This window comes from Culex quinquefasciatus, chromosome 1 (genome assembly GCF_015732765.1).
Source record: "Culex quinquefasciatus strain JHB chromosome 1, VPISU_Cqui_1.0_pri_paternal, whole genome shotgun sequence".
NCBI lineage: Eukaryota > Metazoa > Arthropoda > Insecta > Diptera > Culicidae > Culex > Culex quinquefasciatus.
The window spans coordinates 76,307,768-76,329,421 of record NC_051861.1 but is presented as its reverse complement, the minus strand read 5'-3'; the positions used below and the strand labels follow the sequence as shown (position 1 = coordinate 76,329,421).

The window sequence follows — 21,654 nt, the reverse complement described above, 5'->3', positions numbered from 1 at the left end:
GCGCTTTGTTTTGCCACCATGTCAGTTTGATGTGCTCAGGTCATGAGATGATGCGACCTCAAGTAGGAGTTGTAGGGAATAGGACCAGCCAGTATCAATTCATAGCAATATTGAAGAATAAATGTATTGACATTAAGTCAAAACAAATACAAAATCATTTATGAACTATCAATCTTTCAGTCTTCATAGTTTTGATCTGTGTCATTCGGCGATTTGAACCAACACGGTCACGAGATTTTCTGGCAGAAATGGTTCTGCTAGAATCCTGCTAGAATGATTCTAGCAGGCCTGTCATAATTTTGTTAGAAATGTATTAGAATATTCTAGCAGGGCGAAATCTGTAAGAATTCTGCTAGAACTTTACTGGAATGTTCTGACAGAACATTTTTTCGCCATCCGGTTGGTGGCGAACAAGATTTTCGCCAAAACCGCATGTTTTCCAACGATCTTTCTTTTTTTCTAAGACTTGACAAGAGGAAAGGTGTATCGCGAATCTGGTAAGTCGGAGCATACAAAATAAAAAAAAAAAATTAAAAAGTGACATGATTCTGTTTCAGCGAGCCGTACAAATCTTCATAGGGTTCAACAGAATGTTTCCGTTAAATCTTATGTGCTTTCCTTTGTTTCCGCAGATATCTTCAAAGATGACTGAAATTCGTGAATTCTCCAATGAACATGGATATACACAGAAATGCCTTGATTATGTCGTAAGCTCGGCATCGCATGCGTGCATCGATTCCCCGGATGATGAATGGCCACGCACTCGGAACGCTCGAAACCGACGGAAGCCAGTAGTGAATATTTATCCAAAGAAGACTCATCGCATCGCATCTGATTTTCTCTATGTAATTATTTTGTAAAGCGATAATAAAAATTTTGTTGATTAAATTAAGTAACTAAAAATTTATTAACTTTTTTCCCGGATCATTTAAATTCTAGCAAAATTCTAGCAGGATTCCAGCAATTTTTTTCCAACTCATTCTAGCAAAATTCTTACAGAATTCTAGCAGGAGGCCTGTCAGAACAGTTCTAGCAAAATTCTAGCAGGATTCTAACAGAACCGGTTAATTTCGCCAGCTCCTGCTAGAACCGGTTATTGCATTTGAGCTAGAATTCTTTGAGAGGCAAAATTCTGGCAGGATGATGGCACCGTTCTTGTAAGAATATTTTCGCTCTGCTAGATTTCTGTAAGAATCCTTTGAGAACGCCGTGACTGCAGTCCCATGGGAGGGATGCCACATTTGAAGATTTTCGAGCACACCCAGTCACGACGTTCTAGCAGGATTCTAGCAGAGTTCTCACAGAGCTGGATATTCTTACAGCATTCTAGCAAAAATGTTCAACCGTTCTAGCAGGATTCTGGCAGAACCAGCTCTGCTAGAATATTTCGTGACTGGGCAGGCTCGATGCTCAAACGTATTGTTTGCCATGTTATTCGATGATTTTTAAATAAATGAATTACTCACGAAAAACATAACAATGTTTTGCTTCTCTTACCAAAAACAGATTTGTAAAATATTATTTTGCCATCAAGTTTAACTCATTTGCGTTTTTGTGATGTGCCCGAAAATCTTCAAAATCAGGCATGCCTGATTTGAACCGGTTGATACGTTGAACCGGTTGAGGTTCGCGAAAAGAGAGCAAACTCTGACAGATGGAAACAAGAGTGTGAGAGAGAGAGTGAGAGTGCATGAAATCGAGTCCAAACGTGCTGCAAACGAGTTCGGCTCTTCAGTTTACGAACAGGCTTGCCACAAATACAGATTTTTCAGCACAGACCCGAAACACAAACGAATTTTTTTTTTACAGTTAAAATAAATTTGAGCAGTTTTTGTTAAATTGGCCAAAAAGATAAACATTGTTAGCATCTTTTGGCATGTTCAGTTTTTGGTAAGAATATTATTCTTTAAAGTTATACTCGATTGAGTGTTTGGTATGTGCCAAAAAAATCTGTATTTGTGGCAAGCCTGTTTACGAACGAGTTTCGGAACGGACGGATGTCAAGTAGACTTGACGTTAAAAAAAATCCTGCTGTGCTGCTATTTAGCGGCCATGGAAAATTAAATGTAAAGAAGTGTTGAAATCGAGTTTATGCGAGGAGCGGGTGGTGGGACCGCATAAACAAAATAAAAATAATTATTAAAAAGAAATTGAAGGAAGAAGAAATAAGAAGAAATGAAATAAAAGTTGCGAACACGACAGGAGTATTCGCGATTAGCAATTTTCAGTGTAAGAACGGGCCTTGGCCGATCTTATGCACCAGGTTCCCGATGAACACGCACTGCCCTTACACATACATCTCACCCTTGCTCTGAGTCAGTACGAGCAACACGCTAGAACACGCTTTGAGTGTTCGTGCCAGGCATTCGCACCTTCTTTTCAAGTTACGCATTTTAACTCGGCCGGGGGTAGTACATTATGTAGGGTTTGATGTAAGTATAAGCGCCTAATCATTTATAGTGTGCCTATCAATTTTCATTAAAGCAAAAACTGTTTTATTTTTAGTTTGAATTCAAAAACTAGTTGTTATTTTACTGTGTATTATTTTCTCCTGAAATCTTTCCTAGTGTTGAGTCGTGTTTATCTGTTATTTTGTCGCGGTGTTTTGATACAATGTTTGGTCCTAAGCATGTTATAAAAGTTTACCAAAAGTACAATAGTAGCATTTGTGTTAATCCTTTAACCATTCCATAAATTGAGTGAGCGGTCAAACCTCACTTGTTTGAAGAAAAGGATGAAGATTGAAAACAATAGACCAGGGGTGCCCAACCTGATCTGATGTTTCTGAAGCAGTGGCGGGCCGGAACTAATATTTGATAAAAGTTGAAGAAGTTAACACATTTTTGTTCAATTTTTATTATTGGGTTCTTTTAAAGAAAATAAATTTAAAAAAAACTAGTGTTGCAAATAAGATTCCTAAATCTTGATTTTAAGAATGTAAAACAAAGATAACATTAAAAAATGAGTTTATTTGAGTTATTTTAATTTTTTTTAATGGTACAGTTATTATTTTTAGCGATTGCAATTTTTATTTTAAAAAAATATTCAAATTTCAATGGTCGTTGCAATTTATTAAGTTTAATTTCCTAAACACTACGATATAAAAAATCAATGCAACATGATAAAATTTATTCAAACGAAATTTTGATTCGTATATCCCTTTTAAAAAACAAACTTTTTTGCGTTTTTGTGCACCTTTTCAAATATCTCGTGGCGCAGGGGTAGCGGCTTCGGCTGCCGATCCCGATGATGCTATGAGACGCGGGTTCGATTCCCGCCTTATCCACTGAGCTTCTATCGGATGGTGAAGTAAAACGTCGGTCCCGGTTTCTCCTGTCTCGTCAGAGGCGCTGGAGCAGAAATCCCACGTTAGAGGAAGGCCATGCCCCGGGGGGCGTAGTGCCAATAGTTTCGTTTTCGTTTATTTTAAAATGGTTTTAAACACAAGCTAAATTTAAAAAAGTGTAAAAAATATTTAAAATCATTTTTTAATTCGTTATTTTCCAAATTCAAGGTTTATGAAAAAATATATTTTTGCTCTCTTATCCCTGAATTCCCGCCAAAAAGTAATTTTTGTTACATTCTACTGAGTATGATCGTAGTAGCTGTTTAAAACAGGAATGAGTTAAATATCGAAGAATTTTGAAAGTTGGTAACAATTTTCCTACTAAAATAGACGTAACTTTACAGAAAATGGATAAAATGTCATACTTTTTTCTGCAAAATTGTTCTTCTTTTTGTTTGCAATAATGCTACAAAATTAGTTTTTGAATTTAGACATAACAGTTTATTTACCAGAGCAAATCGAAAATATATTTTTTTTTTTCAAATAACACTATTTCACACCTCCTTATGACGCTGGGACTCAAGTAATGGACCGATGTTAGGTGTACTATGTCAGGAACATATTTTGGGAACTTAGAATTGATATCTTGATGAAAATTAACTTCTTTGTCCAGAGTTAGACCGAGATTTTAGACGTATTTTTGAGGTTTTAGATGATATATTAGGTTTTTTTTAACTTCAAATCGAGATAAAATGAGTATTCACCGACAGAATATTTTGGGAATCGTTTTTTTCTGACTCAGAATAGTCCCCCCAACAACCTCCAGGAGGAATTTCCGAGGTGCATGCAAGTTGCATAATAATCCCCTTCTTACCCACCGTGAGACATTATTTTTATATTTTTAAAATATTGGCCGCGATCTATTCTCAGTATGAATAATTTGCCTTTTTAAGCTTCATTAAAAAAACTTTATAACTGAAAAGTTGTTCTGGAAAAATTCATTAGCTTTTGCTTACTTATTTATTTAAAAATAAAGAAAATAGAAAAAAACTTCGATTTGAAGTAAACACAGTAAAAACCGAAAGAAATTTAAATTTCACAATTTTACGAAATGGATCATTTTGTTTTCTTGCAAAATTTTTCAGTTTGGAAATATCGATGTAGAAATTACAAGAATTAAATTAAAGCATGAAGAATGTTGTTATAATATTATAAAATTTGATCTTAAGATTATTTTTTTAATTCAGACAATCAATTTTTTGACAAAGGACTTTGTCTTAAAGCTCTATCTGCGGTGTCAATGCAAAATTTTTCGAAAATGTAGCGTTACCGTCGCATGCCCTCGGCGTGACATTCTGTTTCTGTTGCGTGGATGCCGTGCCAACTATTTAAGCTAAAAGTTAGCCTCTGGAGGATTTAGTGTCCATCAGCCTTTCATCAAAGACAGACCTTACGTTGGGATTTTTATTGCTCACACACACACGCACACGTTGAAAGAAACAGGTGGTGAACGAACTTGAGAGGAGGTCAAGAAGTTATTGACGGTTGCCAGAGCGGTCACCGGAATACCGAAATGATTGGGAACAAATTGGTAGAGTATCGGCCACACCCGGAGTGGCCATTGCCCTGAGCGAAGGTTCTTCCGGGAGGACATTTACGGAACCAAACAGATTTGGGCAATATGGGTATCAAAATTCATGGTTTTTGATACTGGTAATGAAAATGGCCATTCTGACAGGATTGGCCACACCCGGAGTGGCCATTGCCCTGAGGAAGGTTCTCCCGGGAGGACATTTACGGAACCATACAGATTTGGGCAATATGGGTATCAAAATTCATGGTTTTTGATACTGGTAATGAAAATGGCCATTTTGACAGGATTGGCCACACCCGGAGTGGCCATTGCCCTGAGGGAAGGTTCTCCCGGGAGGACATTTACGGAACCATACAGATTTGAGCAATATGGGTATCAAAATTCATGGTTTTTGATACTGGTAATGAAAATGGCCATTTTGGCAGAATTGGCCACAACCGGAGTGGCCATTGCCCTGAGGAAGGTTCTCCCGGGAGGACATTTACGGAACCATACAGATTTGAGCAATATGGGTATCAAAATTCATGGTTTTGATACTGGTAATGAAAATGGCCATTTTGACAGGATTGGCCACAACCGGAGTGGCCATTACCCTGAGGGAAGGTTCTCCCGGGAGGACATTTACGGAACCATACAGATTTGGGCAATATGGGTATCAAAATTTATGGTTTTTGATACTGGTAATGAAAATGGCCATTTTGGCAGAATTGGCCACAACCGGAGTGGCCATTACCCTGAGGGAAGGTTCTCCCGGAAGGACATTTACGGAACCATACAGATTTGGGCAATATGGGTATCAAAATTTATGGGTTTTGATACTGGTAATGAAAATGGCCATTTTGACAGGATTGGCCACACCCGGAGTGGCCATTACCCTGAGGGAAGGTTCTCCCGGAAGGACATTTACGGAACCATACAGATTTGGGCAATATGGGTATCAAAATTTATGGGTTTTGATACTGGTAATGAAAATGGCCATTTTGACAGGATTGGCCACACCCGGAGTGGCCATTGCCCTGAGGGAAGGTTCTCCCGGGAGGACATTTACGGAACCATACAGATTTGAGCAATATGGGTATCAAAATTCATGGTTTTGATACTGGTAATGAAAATGGCCATTTTGACAGGATTGGCCACACCCGGAGTGGCCATTGCCCTGAGGAAGGTTCTCCCGGGAGGACATTTACGGAACCATACAGATTTGGGCAATATGGGTATCAAAATTCATGGTTTTGATACTGGTAATGAAAATGGCCATTTGGCAGGATTGGCCACAACCGGATTGGCCATTGCCCTGAGGGAAGGTTCTCCCGGAAGGACATTTACGGAACCATACAGATTTGAGCAATATGGGTATCAAAATTTATGGGTTTTGATACTGGTAATGAAAATGGCCATTTTGACAGGGATTTACACCCGGAGTGGCCATTGCCCTGAAGGAAGGTTCTCATGAGAAATTTACGGAACCATACAGATTTGAGCAATATGGGTATCAAAATTCATGGTTTTTGATACTGGTAATGAAAATGGCCATTTTGACAGGATTGGCCACCCGGAGTGGCCATTGCCCTGAGGAAGGTTCTCCCGGGAGGACATTTACGGAACCATACAGATTTGAGCAATATGGGTATCAAAATTCATGGTTTTGATACTGGTAATGAAAATGGCCATTTTGACAGGATTGGCCACACCCGGAGTGGCCATTGCCCTGAGGAAGGTTCTCCCGGGAGGACATTTACGGAACCATACAGATTTGGGCAATATGGGTATCAAAATTCATGGTTTTTATTACTGGTAATGAAAATGGCCATTTTGACAGGATTGGCCACACCCGGATTGGCCATTGCCCTGAGGGAAGGTTCTCCCGGGAGGACATTTACGGAACCATACAGATTTGAGCAATATGGGTGTCAAAATTTATGGTTATTGATACTGGTAATGAAAATGGCCATTTTGACAGGACGATTTACTTTTAAGAGTTTTGTACAAAGTTCTTTGTCATATTGGTCATGTAGAACATAACCACCTGGACCTTTTTTATTTAATATTTTATGAACAGCCATAAGGGCCGGTCATAGAATTATTTTGAAAAGCCATCGCGGGGCGAATGAAATGGCTTCAAGGGCCGGATCCGGCCCGCGGGCCGGACGTTGGGCAGGCCTGCAATAGACAGTAAAAGAGAATATATTTTATAAAAAAAAATCAAGAATGGATGGTATGAGAATGATGATTGTATTTTAAAGAATAAAAATGAGAAGCTGGATGTAGTAGATGTAAAATTAGACAATAAGTCATACATAGAGATAAAAAAACAACCAATTTATAGGACAGATAAAGAATTATTCAAATAAATAAATTCGCAATAAAATAAAAAAAGATTTGACAAATGATAAATAGACTTAATATAACTAGTATATTAAAGAAAAGTATATTTTTAAGGAAAAAAAAACAAAGTTTGTTACAGCAGTATCAATTGGTAAAAAAGAGTGGAAAAGCTTTGAGAGATAAGAGAATCAATAGTTAGTAAAATCAAATGATGGATAATAAATAGAAGAACCAGTGAAGAAGTGAGAATCAGTAGAGCAAACAAAAAATAGGAGATAGGTGGTAGCTGAGAATGAAGAGAAGAGAAACCCCGTTGTGCGATGTTTCAGGTACATCCACAGCAGATGACTCGACTCAACATACTGCGAATCAAAACAATACCGTCTACAATCACAAATTACTTCCCTTTCCCACACTGACGCGACCCTTTCTTCTAGCCGTCTCGACTCTGTCCCGCGGTGGTCAAAGGTTTACGAGCCGTATCCACAGGCCACCAGGGTCTAAGATTTCGAAAAAAAAGTGTCCACGTGGTTTGTGGATGGTCCCAATTTAAAAAAAAAAACTTATATTTTTAGATAGCAATTGAAATTGCTATCGTTTTCGTTTTCGTTTTACGGAGCAAGGTGGGGGACGCGGCCTCAAGTCAGTCCAAGTCCGGTTTCTTGTGGAAAAAAGGGTAGTGGCCGAACTAGTATTGCATACCAAATGAACACCACCGGAAGATATAGGGGATCGGGAGGGGGGAGGTGAAAGAAAATTAGTGTTGATGTGAGTAGTAAGAACTTGGATGATTTGAGCAGTTACGGTAATCTAAGTTTAACACTGAATAAAGAAAATCTGAAATTGTGATTCAAAGTAAGAAGGCCCGGAATAAATTAAATTGTTAGTTAATTAAATAAGAAAATGTAACTAATCGGAGATCTATACAAAAGAAACCTATGATGTATTCCAAATTTAAAGGAAATAAAAAATACTAGAGAAAAAAAGATGAAAACTAACTGCCGACCTGTCACGTCCGTCAATAGTCTTGTCGTACATTACAACTAGAAACAGATCTGCCAATGAAATGTTACACTTCGTTCAAATCAACTAATCATTTAAGTCCAATTATTCATCTACGGAAAACTATCTAACTTTAATCAACAACCTAAACTAAACTGTCTGAAAGTAAATTTAATCTCAAATCCCCGAATGTTTTATTATAACGCCAAATAAGGTAAAGGATCTTGTTTTTAAACCAGTCTTGCCGCTTCCAAAAACCAATAAACATAAATGAACAGTCCATAAGTTGAACACTAGTAATTAAGACGACTATTTCATGCCATTCATTTCATTAGGGCATAGAGCTTTGCAAACAAGAGTGCATCTCTATTATACCTTATGTAAACTGTTGAGTGAAGGAGATACACTCCTGTTCACAAAACCCATGCGCCCTTTTGAAATGTTAGGCTCCATTTGATCGTCAAGGCTCCAGTAGACCCTCGATTCGCAACAATGGTCGATACAACCATAATCCGAAAACCGTTAGTTCAACAGATTAACGAATTTTGTCCGATATCATCGCACTATTGATTGACCGAGACTCTATGGAAATTTTGACATATCAAAATGCTACGTAATAATATTTTTTTTTTAAATAAATTTCAAAATCTATTCTATCCTACAATGCCTAGAAGAGGCCTCTGTTTCTGTTGTGAGTAAGCGCTGGTTTCAGAGTTCATTTTCAATTTAAAAGGGGTGAGAGACGACTAATTTGCTTCATGAACTCCTACTCGGCCTTGGGACCACCTCTTAAGACACTGATGGCTCCTAGCTAGGAATTAAACCTAGACACAGCGTCGAGGCCCGCTTCGCATGGCAAAAATGTTGGCTGGGGGGAAGTGATATTATCACGAAATTTTATTCTAAAGCCAACATTGCTAACGGCGTCGAGGTCCTTACTCATGCCCAAGGAAAAATTGAAATTGCTATCATGTACAAATCTCTATCGTAAATTCAAGATTTCTCGCTAGAAAAATTCGATCGTAATTTCTGCAAATTAAGGTGCAATTTGTGGATGATAGATCGAGGATTTGTCGATGGTACTTCGAAATCTTACTATCGAGAAATCTCGACCGTGAGTCGAGAAATTTGGAGTGATTCTCATATGTTTGACAGGTTAAGCACTTGCTCCTGACTCCATTCAATTTGCTGATATTCATATCTCAACAACTTATTTTGTAAAACTTTTGATAGAATCCTGTTTGCTCACTTCCTATCGAGTTATTTATCACTAGTTCCAAGACTGAACTGCAAGCAGTTCTTGTGCTGGGTCACGTGAGATTCCGTATTCCGGTAGGTCGGAAAACAAGGAACACGGGGAAGAGCACGATGAACGCTGGCTTCAAAACTTTAAACGCCTACAATGCCTTCGGAGTGTCTTAGCCAAGTTCAAACATTCGCAGTTCACCATTATAAATAGACCTTGTTACAACTAGAGACGCATTCGACACAATTATTCAAAAATCAAAAAAGTAGTCATACTTACGGAATGGTTAGCGCGGTTGCTACTCCAGATCGTCGTTTTTGATGAGATGTCCGCCTACATAAACCCACCTGCTCCTTGCTGTTCCGGTGGCGGTGGCGCTGGAAGCAGCGACGCTGGCGGCGCAGGGTGAAGCTGCGATGCGGCGGCCATCGTCGGTATCAGGGCCGGATTGAACGGTGGCAACTCGGCGCCGCCGCCGACGCCCATTGAGTTGGCAACAGCTGCGGCCGCTGACGCAATCGCCGCTGTCTCCGCCGCCGGTTGCTTCTTGAGCTGCAGGGCCAGCTTCCACTCGGCGTACTCGATCGGGTGCATCTTCCGCCGGTGCGAGTACAGGTTCGAGTTGGAGTTGAACGTTTTGGGACAGAAGTTGCACGTGTACAGAACCTCGCCGGTGTGGATGGTTTCGTGTTCCTTTTGGGACGCATGGGGGGAATGAACATTTTTGTGGGAGTTATGAAATTGAATCTAACTTACCTTGAGGTCGATTGGCCGCTTGAACGCCTTCTCGCAATACTGGCACTGGTGCACGCGCTGATCCTGGTGCATAAACTTTTTGTGACTTTTCAGCTGCTCCGGGTTGGGGGCCATTTTGCCACAAATATCGCAAGCGACCGGTCCCGAGCTCTGGCAAATACGTCGGTGAGTCCAGATGGACTTTTTGTTTTTCATCCACTTGAGACAATGCTCGCACTGGATTTTAAGCTGCTCGAGGCCTTCGGCGCTGTGCGAGAGCTGGTGCGTGACGAGGTCGGACCGTTGGCGGAATCCACGGGCGCAAATATCGCACACGTACTTGGCCGCTGCTCCGTGTTTCGAGTGCTGATGCGTTTTATACGATTGGTTCGTTCGGAAAGCAATGTCGCACTGTTCGCAGTAGAAGCGCTTTTGAGCAATCGAGACGTGTTTCAGTCTGTGCGATGTCAGGTGATAGGCCTTGGCAAAGGTGGCCCCACATTCGTCGCACTTGTGGATCCGGTCCTCCTCCGGGACGTGCGTGTAATCGAGGTGAAGTTTAAGCGCTAACCCGCTGTGGAATATCTTGGAACATGTTTGACACTTGAACTTGTCGGGATTTTCGTGATATTGCGCGTGCTGGTAGAGGAAGGACCGCTTGTAGAACTTGTGCTCACAGCAGACGACCAGCGGATTGCAATTGTGCAGCATGGTCGTGTGGTCTTTCAGCTCGGCAAAAGTATCACAGCTGAAATTGCACTTGTCACAAAAGATTGGACAATATCTTCGGATGAACTCGTCTTCCTTGGCAATATCTCTCTTTTTCCGCTCCTTGGGAACCTTTACCTCAGAAGGATCTTTAGGTTTCCTAGGAGCATACTTCTTCCTCGGTTTCTTGACCACTTTCAGTGCTCTCGTTCTTTTCGGTGCCTCATCGGAAGAGTCATCATTCCTCGCCGGATCCCAGTCAGAGTCCTCATCCGATTCATTTTGCTCTTGCTCATCATCATGCACCGGCTCCGGCTTAGGCAAAGGTAACTTCCTCTTTCGGCCACGCTTCTTTTTTACCGGTTCCTCAACTTCTCTCTCCTCCTCCTCTTCATCCTCCTTCAAATCAGAGTCCACTTCCGGCTCATCCTTAATATCATCAAACGGTTCCTTCACGTCCCGGTCCCCATCGTAATCCTCATCATCGTCCTCGCTCTCATCGTCCTCATCGCTCGACCCGTCCGCAACCTTCTCGCGCTTCACCTTCACCGGAACATCCAACGGCTCAACCTTAATCTCTACCTCCACCGCCAGCTCCGAGTGGGACCGCTTCACCTCGCAGTAAAACTTGTGAAAATCGTCAATCTTCTCCCAGCAGCTGGTGCACAGCACACTGCTCGCACATTCGGCATCCTGGCGGTCGGAACAAACCCCCCGAAAATTAAACATCAGACGCAACGTCAAAAAAAAAACAAGAAAAACTCACCGAAAACCAAAAGTGGGTGGTCACGATCCGTTCGACGTCGTCGGCGTTGGTTTCGTCCGCGATGCGCAGATAATTGTCCGTCTTGCGGAAGCACGTCAGGCACGGCTCGACCTGGGACGACGCCATTTAGGGGTGGGAGAAACGGCGGAATCCGCCGGCGGATTAACAGACTGCGAAAATTTTGACTTGACTCGCGAGTTGTTTCTAAACTTGAAAAAAGAAGATGGAAATATGATTTGACGTTTTGGGGGGCGCAGCAGAAAACAAGCGTCAACAAATTTAGACGTTTGCTTGCCTTGAGAAACGTTGCGTAGTTGCACGCTCATCTGAATCGAATAATTTTGTAGCCATGATTCGAATCCACTGTTTTCCTCTTGAATTTAAGTTGATTACACTCTGATTTAGGCTATTTGACTGTATCGAGAAATTAAATGTGAGAGTGTGTGCAACATGGAGTTAAACTTTCTGTGCAGTTGCTGTTCCTCTTGCTTGTAAAGTTATGAAAATCATCATTCATTGCTGGTTGTCAAACAGGAAGGCGCATTTGATTTAGATTGAAAAATCCTTAAGTGGCTTCAATAAGGCAACAACCGACACTTGATGATTCATTTTGGAGCAGAAATTCTTCAAATTTAATTAAATGTAGAGCATTCTAGAGAATGAATGCGAATGAGTTTAATAATTCATGAATGTCAATATTTAAGAAAATTCACACAGCGATCATGATGAGGGGTCTCGCCAACGGCAGCAGCTTCCATTCTTCAGGCCTTAGCTCCAGTTAGAGCTTCGATCAGCTCACGCGGTGCCGGTCGATACCTCCGCATCTCCCTCTTCGGCTTCTGGAACAGAACACCGAGCCTCCTTCGATGGTTTCTGTTGTAGCTGTAAAGCCCGTGATGCTTTACATGCGGGAACTCGTGTTCCAACCTTTCCACGAAAGCGGCAATGTCACGGTGATGTGGATGTGTCCTGAAAGTTGTCATTCTTTTACCATTTCTGATTTAGCCGAATCAATCTGAGACTTCATACCCAAACTTGCTCTCGAGCACGAAAACTATTCGAGGCAGAAGGTCGTCTAAAACGGCAGTGTTGTTTTTCAGATCGCTACACATTGCCCTGCCGAGGAGAAGCTTCAAGGCGTGGACCTAAAATAGGTGCAACAAAATGCGTTAACAGACTACATTTAATAGTTTCGTGTGGACCTACCTTGACATCAACCGCTGCAAAAAGATCCGGCCTGGGTTCAAAGAAGCATTGAGCGTGCGCGTTGTCGACCTGTAAACAACTCTTGGAAGTTTAGTAGTGTTTCAGAAGTGTTGAAACATGTACTTACAGATTGCGACCGGTACCGACGCGTCACCTTCGTCGAAGCTATCGGCGGGACATCGCTCGAGGTCGCCTTTGGCGTAGACTCCTTGGCCAAACATGCGCCCACTTTCGAGGACTCCGCCGTGTCCGGTGCCTTGCCACCTTGCTGCCGATGCGGTTCGCTCCGGCGTTTCGAGGCCGAACTTGCAACCGCTTTCGCCGCCGTTGCCGAAGCCATCGGCGCGACATCGCTCTCGCTCGACCTGTGACGCTTGGCCGTACTTGGCGACGGTTCCGCCATCGCGGTGATTTGCCTTCGGCTCGACGAACTGGCCGCTGCTTGCGACAAGCTGGTCGCCGCCGTTGTCGGAACAGTTGACTTGGCCGAATATGAGCCCGCCTTCGACGCTCCCATCAGTCCAACATGTGACGTGTTGCCATCTGGGTTTTCAACCTGTAATTGATAGTAAAAAGTAAACATTTAATAATTTTAAAACCAAATCTTACGGATATGTACCTTCATCGTTGCTCGCCGCGTCTTGTGGAGCCACTCTTTCCAGTTCACAATTTCAACCATTGGCCGATAATTGACCTTCTTGACTGCGACTGTGGCCGACTTGGTCGCACTAGCAACCGCCTTCGCCGCCGTTGTCGAAGCCATCGGTGGGACATTGCTCGAGGTTGGCGTAGACTTCTTGGCCAAACTTGCGCCCACACTCAACGTCCCTGCCGTATCCAGCGCGTTCTCCTGATGCGTTTCGTTCCGGCGTTTCAAGGCCGAACTTGCGACTACCTTCGCCGCCGTTGTCGGCAGAGCTTTGTTCGCTTTCGACGTCCCTGCCGTATCCAGCGCGTTCTCATCCGGCTCCTGATACGGTTCCTTCCGGCCTTTCGAGGCCGAACTTGCGACCGCCGTTGTTGGCGGAGCTTTGCTCGAGGTCGCGTTCGACGCAGAAACATTCTCATCCGGCTCCTGATGCGGTTCGTTCTGGCGTTCCGAGGCCGAACTTGCGACTACCTTCGCCACCGTTGTCGGCGGAGCTTTGCTCAAGGTCGCGTTCGGCGCAGACGCATTCGACGACCCTGCCGTATCTGGCTCATTATCCCCGGTCTCCTGATGCGGTTCGTTCCGGCCTTTCGAGGCGGAACTTGCGACCGCTGTTGTCGGCGGAGCTTTGAGGTCGAGGCCGAACTTGCGACGACTACCTTCGCCACCGTTGTCGGCGGAGCTTTGTTCAAGGTCGCGTTCGGCGCAGACGCATTCGACGACCCTGCCGTATCCGGCTCATTCTCCCCGGTCTCCTGATGCGGTTCGTTCCGGCCTTCCGAGGCCGAACTTGCGACCGCCGTTGTCGGCGGAGCTTTGCTCGAGGTCGTGTTCGACGCAGGCGCATTCTCATCCGGCTCCTGATGCGGTTCGTTCCGGCGTATCGAGGTCGTTAAGTCGTTCCGGCACTGCTCTTTTAGGTGCCGAATAAGTGTCTGTTTAGCAGCGTTTTGATGTTGATGGTTACGTATAATCTCCCACATTTCCTCACAGACCTTCTTTTGATGTTCTATTATCTGCCTATAGTGTTCGCAGAACAGACAGGCCGAACCTTCTGGAGCTTCCCGCGAGCCCCTCGCCGGACTGGTGTCGCGGAGTCGCTTCGCTGGTGGCGGCGTCATTGTTCTAATGATGTTTCATTTAACTATAGTTTAAAAAAAAGAGCTTCCACGTTTCTATCAACTTACCGCAACGAAGATGTAAACAGTTATGAACGAAGTTGGCGCGCAAATGTGACAGCTTGGCCAGCAGATCGTTTAACGAAACGAACACTTGCACGGTTGAGTAAGGTTAGTCAAAAATTTGTTCTGAATTTAGCTCATGCACGTCAAACAGAAAAATAAGTTTTGTGTATTTTGATCACGCTTGCTCCAATTTTGTTGGATTATCTGCTGGTTGAATAAAATTTATGAAGGATTCCTCAATTTTGTCAGGCAGCGAATGACCAAGAAGGTTAAATTGCTCAAATAAACGAACAAACAACAACACTCAATTTTGGGTAGACTGGATGCTTCACAACTTCCATCAAACGTGCACAATCTGACAGACGTAAACAAGCAGGCAAAAATGTTGGTCTATTTTCGATTTTTGCATCGATCTTAAAATTTAAGTGATTATAAATGCAGAAAAGAACTTCGGCTACCGTTAAAAGTGTTCAATAAATATTTATTAAGAGGTATTTTTTTCTTGAAATGATATCTTTTACAACAAATTCTAACTTTGACGCCATTTTCACCGGTTTAAAATCCTCCTTCGATAACAGATGACGGAACCTGCTTGTCTAACCTGCACTAAGCAAGTTCCGGGCCTGGACCAGGCCGTTTCCGTGGGAAACCGGCAGGAAGTGCAGACTGCTCTCTCGAAGCACTTTTGGTTTAGTGTGAGTATTTCGGGTTTTGTTATTGTTTCGGCAGGTCGCCCTTTTTAAACAATCGGGGATTTCGGGATTTCCGGAAGCTTTGTAGTAAATTGGACCAACTCAATCTACCCTGTAGGAGTTCGAATATCGGGACAGTTTGCTTTGCCAGTGCTGCTGGGGACAGATTCATGAATTTAATCGTTTCTACTGTGAGATTGAGCAAATTCACACGGACAAGAAGCACGACACTTTGAGTAACTTTGTAGAGATTAAACAAGAACCGCAGGTTGAGGATGAGGATGATTTCTTCAAGAAGGAACCGGAGGAGGTCGAACACTTTGAAGATGAAAGTAACGGTTTGGAGCAGGATTCTGAAACTGAACAAGATTCTTCCGGAGAGGAGGACACTCGTTCCATCACGCAAGCCGTGGCCGAGTTTATCAGTGAAAACATCAAATTCGATTGTGCAACCTGCGCAAAGCCATACGAAACATTCGAGGAGCTTCGGCGCCACTCGCTGGGGCAGCACGGGAAGCGAGCTTATGCATTTTGCTGTGGGAACCGGTACTCGCAAAAGTCCAAACTGACCGCCCACGTGCTGTTCCACGTGAGTCCCGACCGGCTGCAGTGCGATGTTTGTTCAAAGCAGTTTAGAACGCGCCGAGCGTGGAAAAGCCACCGGGCGACGGCCCATGCCACCGAGGAGGAAAAGGTTCTGCAGTGTTCCGTTTGTCCGAAGAAGTTTGCCCAGCAGCAGCATCTGAAGCTGCACGAAAAGTACCACCGGAAGCTGGAGGAACGCAAGTGGCACTGCACGAGCTGTGACAAGTATTTTCCGTACGAATCTACGCTGCGGCAGCACAACCGGGGCATTCACGCGTTGGAGGAGCCGGCGAAGGTTGGGAATGTAAAGTTGGAGGCGGTTCTTGAAGAAGCGCATGATGACAAATCTGAAGATTATCAGGCAAAGCTAAAGAAAAGCAAGATAGATAACGAGCTAATTGCACAGCACATCAGCCTAGAGTGCGATACTTGCTCCAAAAAGTTCGAGTCGTTCGACATGTTGCAGAAACATTCGACGACGGTGCACTTTAAGCGTGCCACAGTTTTCTGCTGCGATACCAACTATTCCCAAAAGCCAAGCCTCGTTGACCACATCCGCTTCCACGTCGATCCTGGCCAGCTGCAGTGCGAAATTTGCTCCAAGCAGTTCCGGCAACTGCGAGCTCTCAAATTTCACCGAGATACCGCTCATGCCAGCGAAGACGACGCGGTTCATCAGTGCTCGATGTGTCCGAAGAAATTCGTTACCGAAAAACACCTAAAAATCCACCAAAAGTACCACCTGAGAATGAACGAGCGCAAGTGGCACTGCGTGGAGTGCGATCGCTACTTTGCGTACGAATCAATACTGCGACAGCACAACCAATCCGTTCACACCAAGACTTCCCTGTACATTTGCCACATTTGCGCCAAAGAGTACCATATCTACACGTCGTACTCGACGCACATGGCCGCGCACGACGAGAGCGGACAGGCCAAGAACAAACCCCCCGAAGAGAAGCTCCAATGTCTAGAGTGCAAAGCCTGGTAAGATTCCAACAAAAACAAACAGAAAAAAATCCAACCAACTGACCAAAAACACTTCCCAACAACCGGCAGGGTCACCAAGCGGGGCTTCCGGCGGCACATCCTGCGCCACACGGGCACCCAAACGTGCGACCAGTGCGGCCACGAGTGCCGAAGCGCGATGGCCCTGCGGTACCACCAGGCCCAGCACCGCAGCGGCGACTTTGGCTGCACGGTGTGCGACAAGACGTTCAAGGCGCAGCTCACGCTCAAGGTGAGTCGCAAGCACGAGCACGAACAAACGTCCTCATTTCCGGTGTATATTTCCGCAGGAGCACATGGCGACGCACACCGGAGACGTACTGTACTCTTGTGATTTCTGCGACAAAACGTTCAACTCGAACGCGAACCGAGCGTCGCACCGGAAGAAGATGCACCCCCGCGAGTGGCTCGAGGATAAGATGCGGAAAAGGGGCGAAGGAGCGGCGGCGGCGGCTGCGACGGAAGTGACGAACGTGCTGCAGGGCTGAGCTTTCCATTAATTCTGTAGATAACGTGAAAAGAATCCATTAAAACGCTACTTCAACGTAGACCAGGTTTCCGTTCTACTTTTAGTTTGTGTACACCAGCAACATGGCCCGTGCCTGCCTATGCTGTTTCTTGGCATGTGTTCCACTGTCCTTTTCCGTGTTTGGTTGCTGTCCACGATTACCAGTGCATTTCTTTTACCGAGTTTTTGTTGGAGATCGAAGCATGCCGTACGCGCGCTGTAGCGTGTTGGGTTTTTGCTCCGCGTTTTTTTAGTTTTTCATTTTTATAGTTTTTTAACATAAAGTTTAAGTTCGGATTTTGAATTCTTGATTGTAGAGGCGATAATAGAGCGACGGAGTTTTAAATTGTTGTTGGATGAAGTTGTAGTTTCCGAATGTCGAGCGACGTTTTTGTTTTTGGCATAGGGGTTTGTTCAAATATTACGTCCCCCTCCCCCCTGTCACGCACTTTTCCTATACCTTTAACATGGGCTGTTCACTCCTGGTAGCTTCACAAATCACGTTTAATGAAACATTAGTTGATTTTTTAGTTGTTTTGATGATTATTTGTAAAAATAGTGTCCTTTTTCAACATATTAACACTATTTTCAAAAATCTTTGTTTTGGTAAGTGACTATTTTTATTTTTATTTCATGGAAACTATGTTAGAAAGGTACCTTAAGTCATTTCTTATCTCCCTTCAACTTTGTATTAGACTAAGGCTACCAACTGTACGGATTTTTTTCCTTACCATACGGATTTTCGAACCTCTTCGCGGATTTTTAACAGGCCGGAATTTTTGTAGGGGATTTTACGCATATTACGGATTTGTACGGAATTTTAACAACTTTTTATTCATTGAATTGCTTTTTTGATTTGGTCGAAGCTTTTGTTAACTAGAAATTTTTGGTTTCTGTGAGTTTGATTTAAAAAGGGAGAGTTTTCCGGGGTTTTCTTCAATTCAAACTTGATTATCAATAATTCTAGAGTTTTTAAACTATTGTCTTGCTTATGTTGATAGGATCTTTAAAAAACTCTAGAATTGTTCTTTTAGAAATTCCTTACTAAATATATTCCATTTCTAAAAGCTTTCTAAAACTTGTGAAAACATTTGAACATTTAACAAATCTAGAGTTTTTAAAGGTTCTATAAACTGTTGTGTTTCACATGCTATAGGACCTTTTCAATAAAAAAACTCTGGAAAAGTGTTCGTGAAAACTAAGAGCGATATTTTTCTTAAAAACAATCTTGACATTTCGTAAACTTTTAAACGTTTAACAAAACAAAATTGAAGAACATAATTATTTGATTCAAATCACGGTTTATTTTATGAATACTTTTAAACGTGCAAGTTATAAGCACTCTGGTAGCATTTTGTGAAATTTGTTAGCTGTAAATACGACACAGTTTTATATTTTTAAGATTTATTAAATTTAATTTATCTAAATAATTCAATGACAGTTTTTGTTATACCATGGTGGCATATCGGCAAAGTGTACGGATTTTTGCTCAGAAAGAGTTGGTAGCCTTATATTAGACAAAATGGCTTGTTTTCTAAGGTGGCCCATTCTGCCCCGCACCTTGAAAAAAATTCAAAAAAATTTTTTTTTAAAGTGGCTCAAAAACAGTTTTAAGCTGAAAAATTTCATCAACCAAGTATATAACATTGAAGGTAACATCCCAAAGCATAAGCCTACTACACTGAATTCATAAGTTTTCATGTTTTTCTATGGTTTGTCGCGCATTTTACTTAGGCGGGCCATTCTGCCCCCCCCCCCCCCCTGCCCCTACTTTTCTGTCATTCTCGAGCGACGAAACGGCCTGCTTTTCTCTACCAAAAATAACAGTGAAATAGTAGTTTATGCAACAAGTTGCAAAAAGAGGATTTTTTCAGCACGAGTCGTACATTTATCCAACGAGGTTCACCGAGTTGGATAAATACGACGAGTGCTGAAAAAATCAAGTTTTGCAACGAGTTCCATACAACATTTTTTTCCAATTCCGAAAACACCCATTGAGTGTTATTGCAGGCCAAGGATTGATACCTAAGAGCATGCAATGGCACTGACCTTGTTGCGTGCTCTTCGGTTGACGTCCACGTAAGGAACATTCTTGAAGGAGCGTAACTAACTACATCCGTAGTTCTGTTAGATCATCCGAATTATCTTGATCAGAACAGTATAGCTCTGGTTCCTTGCGAGTGTCCTATTTTCTTACCTCCACGTTGGCTTGGTTTAGTCATCATGATGACAAGGTGTAACCTAGCTGGTGGCCTGTGGAAACGGATCGTAAACCTTTGACCACCGCGGGTCAGAGTCGAGACGGCTAAAAGAAAGGGGCGCGACAATGTGGGAAAGGGAAGTAATTTGTGATTGTAGACGGTATTGTTTTGATTCGCAGTATGTTGAGTCAACTGCTGTGGATGTACCTGAAACATCGCACAACGGGGTTTCTCTTCTCTTCATTCTCAGTTACCACCTATCTCCTATTTTTATTTTGCTCTTCTGATTCCCAATTCTTCACTCATTCTTCTATTTAATATCCAACATTTGATTTTATTTTTACTAACTTTTGATTCTCTTATCTCTCAAAGCTTTTCCACTCTTTTCTATCAATTGATACTGCTGTAACAAACTTTGTTTTGTTTTTTTCCTTAAAAATATACTTTTCCTTAATGTACTAGTAATATCAAGTCTATTTATCATTCGCCTAATCTTTTTTAATTTTATTGCGAATTTATTTATTTGAATAATTCTTTATCTGTCCTATAAATTATCATTACTATAACCTAAGCTTGTTTTGTATCTCTATTTATTAACTTTTGTCTAATTTTACATCTAGCTTCTCATTTTTATTCTTCAAAATACGCTCATCATTCTCTTACTATTGATACTTGATTTTTATAAAATAAATTCTCTTTTACTGTCTATTGTTTTCAATCTTCACCCTTTTTTTCAAACAAGTGAGGTTTGAGCCCTTACTCAATTTATGGAATAGTTAAAGAATTAACACAAATATTACTATTGTATTTTTGGTAAACTTTTATAACATGCTTAGGACCAAAAATTGTAACAAAACACCGCGACAAAAGAAATAGCAACAGATAAACATACTCAACAATAGGGAAGATTTCAGGAGAAAACAATACACAGTAAATAACAATAAGTTTTTGAATTCAAACTTAAAATAAAACAGTTTTTGCTTTAATGAAAGTTGATAGGCACACTATAAATGGTTAGGCGCTTATACTTACATCAAACCCTACGTAATGTACCACCCCCGGCCGAGTTAAAATGCGTAACCGGAAAAGAAGGTGTGCATGCCTGGCACGAACACTCAAAGCGTGTTCTAGCGTGCTGCTCGTACTGACTCAGAGCAAGGGTGAGATGTAGGTGTAAGGGCAGTGCGTGTTCGTCGGGAACCTAGTGCATAAGATCGGTCAAGGCCCGTTCTTACACTGAAAATTGCGAATTGCGAATTGCGAATTCCGAAAACACCCATTGAGTGTTATTCAGCCTGATGGCAAGATTGTCAAATTGTATGTATGGGCCGCGATACTCACATTGGTTGGACCGTGGACCCCGCTATTTGGTCGCTTTACCCCTCTGACGCTAAATATAGGGTAAAAGAGCCAGCAAATGTGCAATTGAAAAAAAGTTTTTTTTTTGTGAAAAAATATTTCAAATTGTGTTTTTGATGAATAATTTTGAATATGTTTGGTCGAAGAATAAATAACTAGAAAAAATAAAATATTATCCAGCCTTTGAGGACGAAATCAATCGTTCACATTTTTTTATGTTAACTTTATTAACATATTTTAGTGTTAAATGAGGTTAAATGTCAATATTCCAAGAAGATAATGTACAGCTTGTGACGATAAACTACCTTTCCTTTACTTAGAAATCGTATCCAGAAGGAAAACGATCACCAGCTATGTTGGTCCGCACCGGGTTCTGAACTCCCATTTGCGAGGCGGAAGCCTTACCGCATGGCTCGGTCTTAACAAAAAAAAAATAACTAGACAATAAATAACAATTTCAAATTACAAACCTAAATATTAAATAAACTTATTTTCAAATTTACTTATAAATGGCCTGTATACCCTATTTTGTGCAACCAGTTTATGGAGCATTCACCCTATATGGACTGTGAAAAGTGAGGTTCACTTTTTGACAAGCTT

At 42.2% G+C, this 21,654-nt stretch overlaps 2 protein-coding genes across 3 annotated transcripts in view; one reads left to right on the top strand and one right to left on the bottom strand.

Annotated features, from left to right (window-relative positions):
- The window catches only part of LOC6044985 (transcription factor grauzone), a 28,846-nt gene extending 16,935 nt beyond the window's left edge, over positions 1-11,911 (bottom strand). Inside the window, exons 1-3 of one of the 2 annotated variants that reach the window (XR_005277580.1) lie at positions 11,663-11,911; positions 10,210-11,589; positions 9,733-10,146 (exon numbers count right to left, since the gene is read on the bottom strand). Coding sequence is in view for 1 of the 2 variants with exons in the window: in XM_001862374.2 (XP_001862409.2) it covers positions 9,787-10,146; positions 10,210-11,589; positions 11,663-11,788 (1,866 nt within the window). In the remaining variant the exon portion in view is untranslated. Of the gene's footprint in view, positions 1-9,649; positions 10,147-10,209; positions 11,590-11,662 lie in introns of those variants that run through there. The other variant, XM_001862374.2, reaches the window with a different exon arrangement.
- Positions 11,912-15,058: 3,147 nt separating this feature from the next.
- LOC6044984 (zinc finger protein 423) overlaps positions 15,059-21,654 on the top strand; it is a 29,840-nt gene continuing 23,244 nt past the window's right edge. Inside the window, exons 1-5 of the mRNA XM_038265340.1 lie at positions 15,059-15,192; positions 15,280-15,396; positions 15,512-16,965; positions 17,038-17,218; positions 17,277-17,471. Of these exons, the coding sequence (XP_038121268.1) occupies positions 15,280-15,396; positions 15,512-16,965; positions 17,038-17,218; positions 17,277-17,471 (1,947 nt within the window). The 5' untranslated portion in view covers positions 15,059-15,192. The remainder of the gene's footprint in view (positions 15,193-15,279; positions 15,397-15,511; positions 16,966-17,037; positions 17,219-17,276; positions 17,472-21,654) is intronic.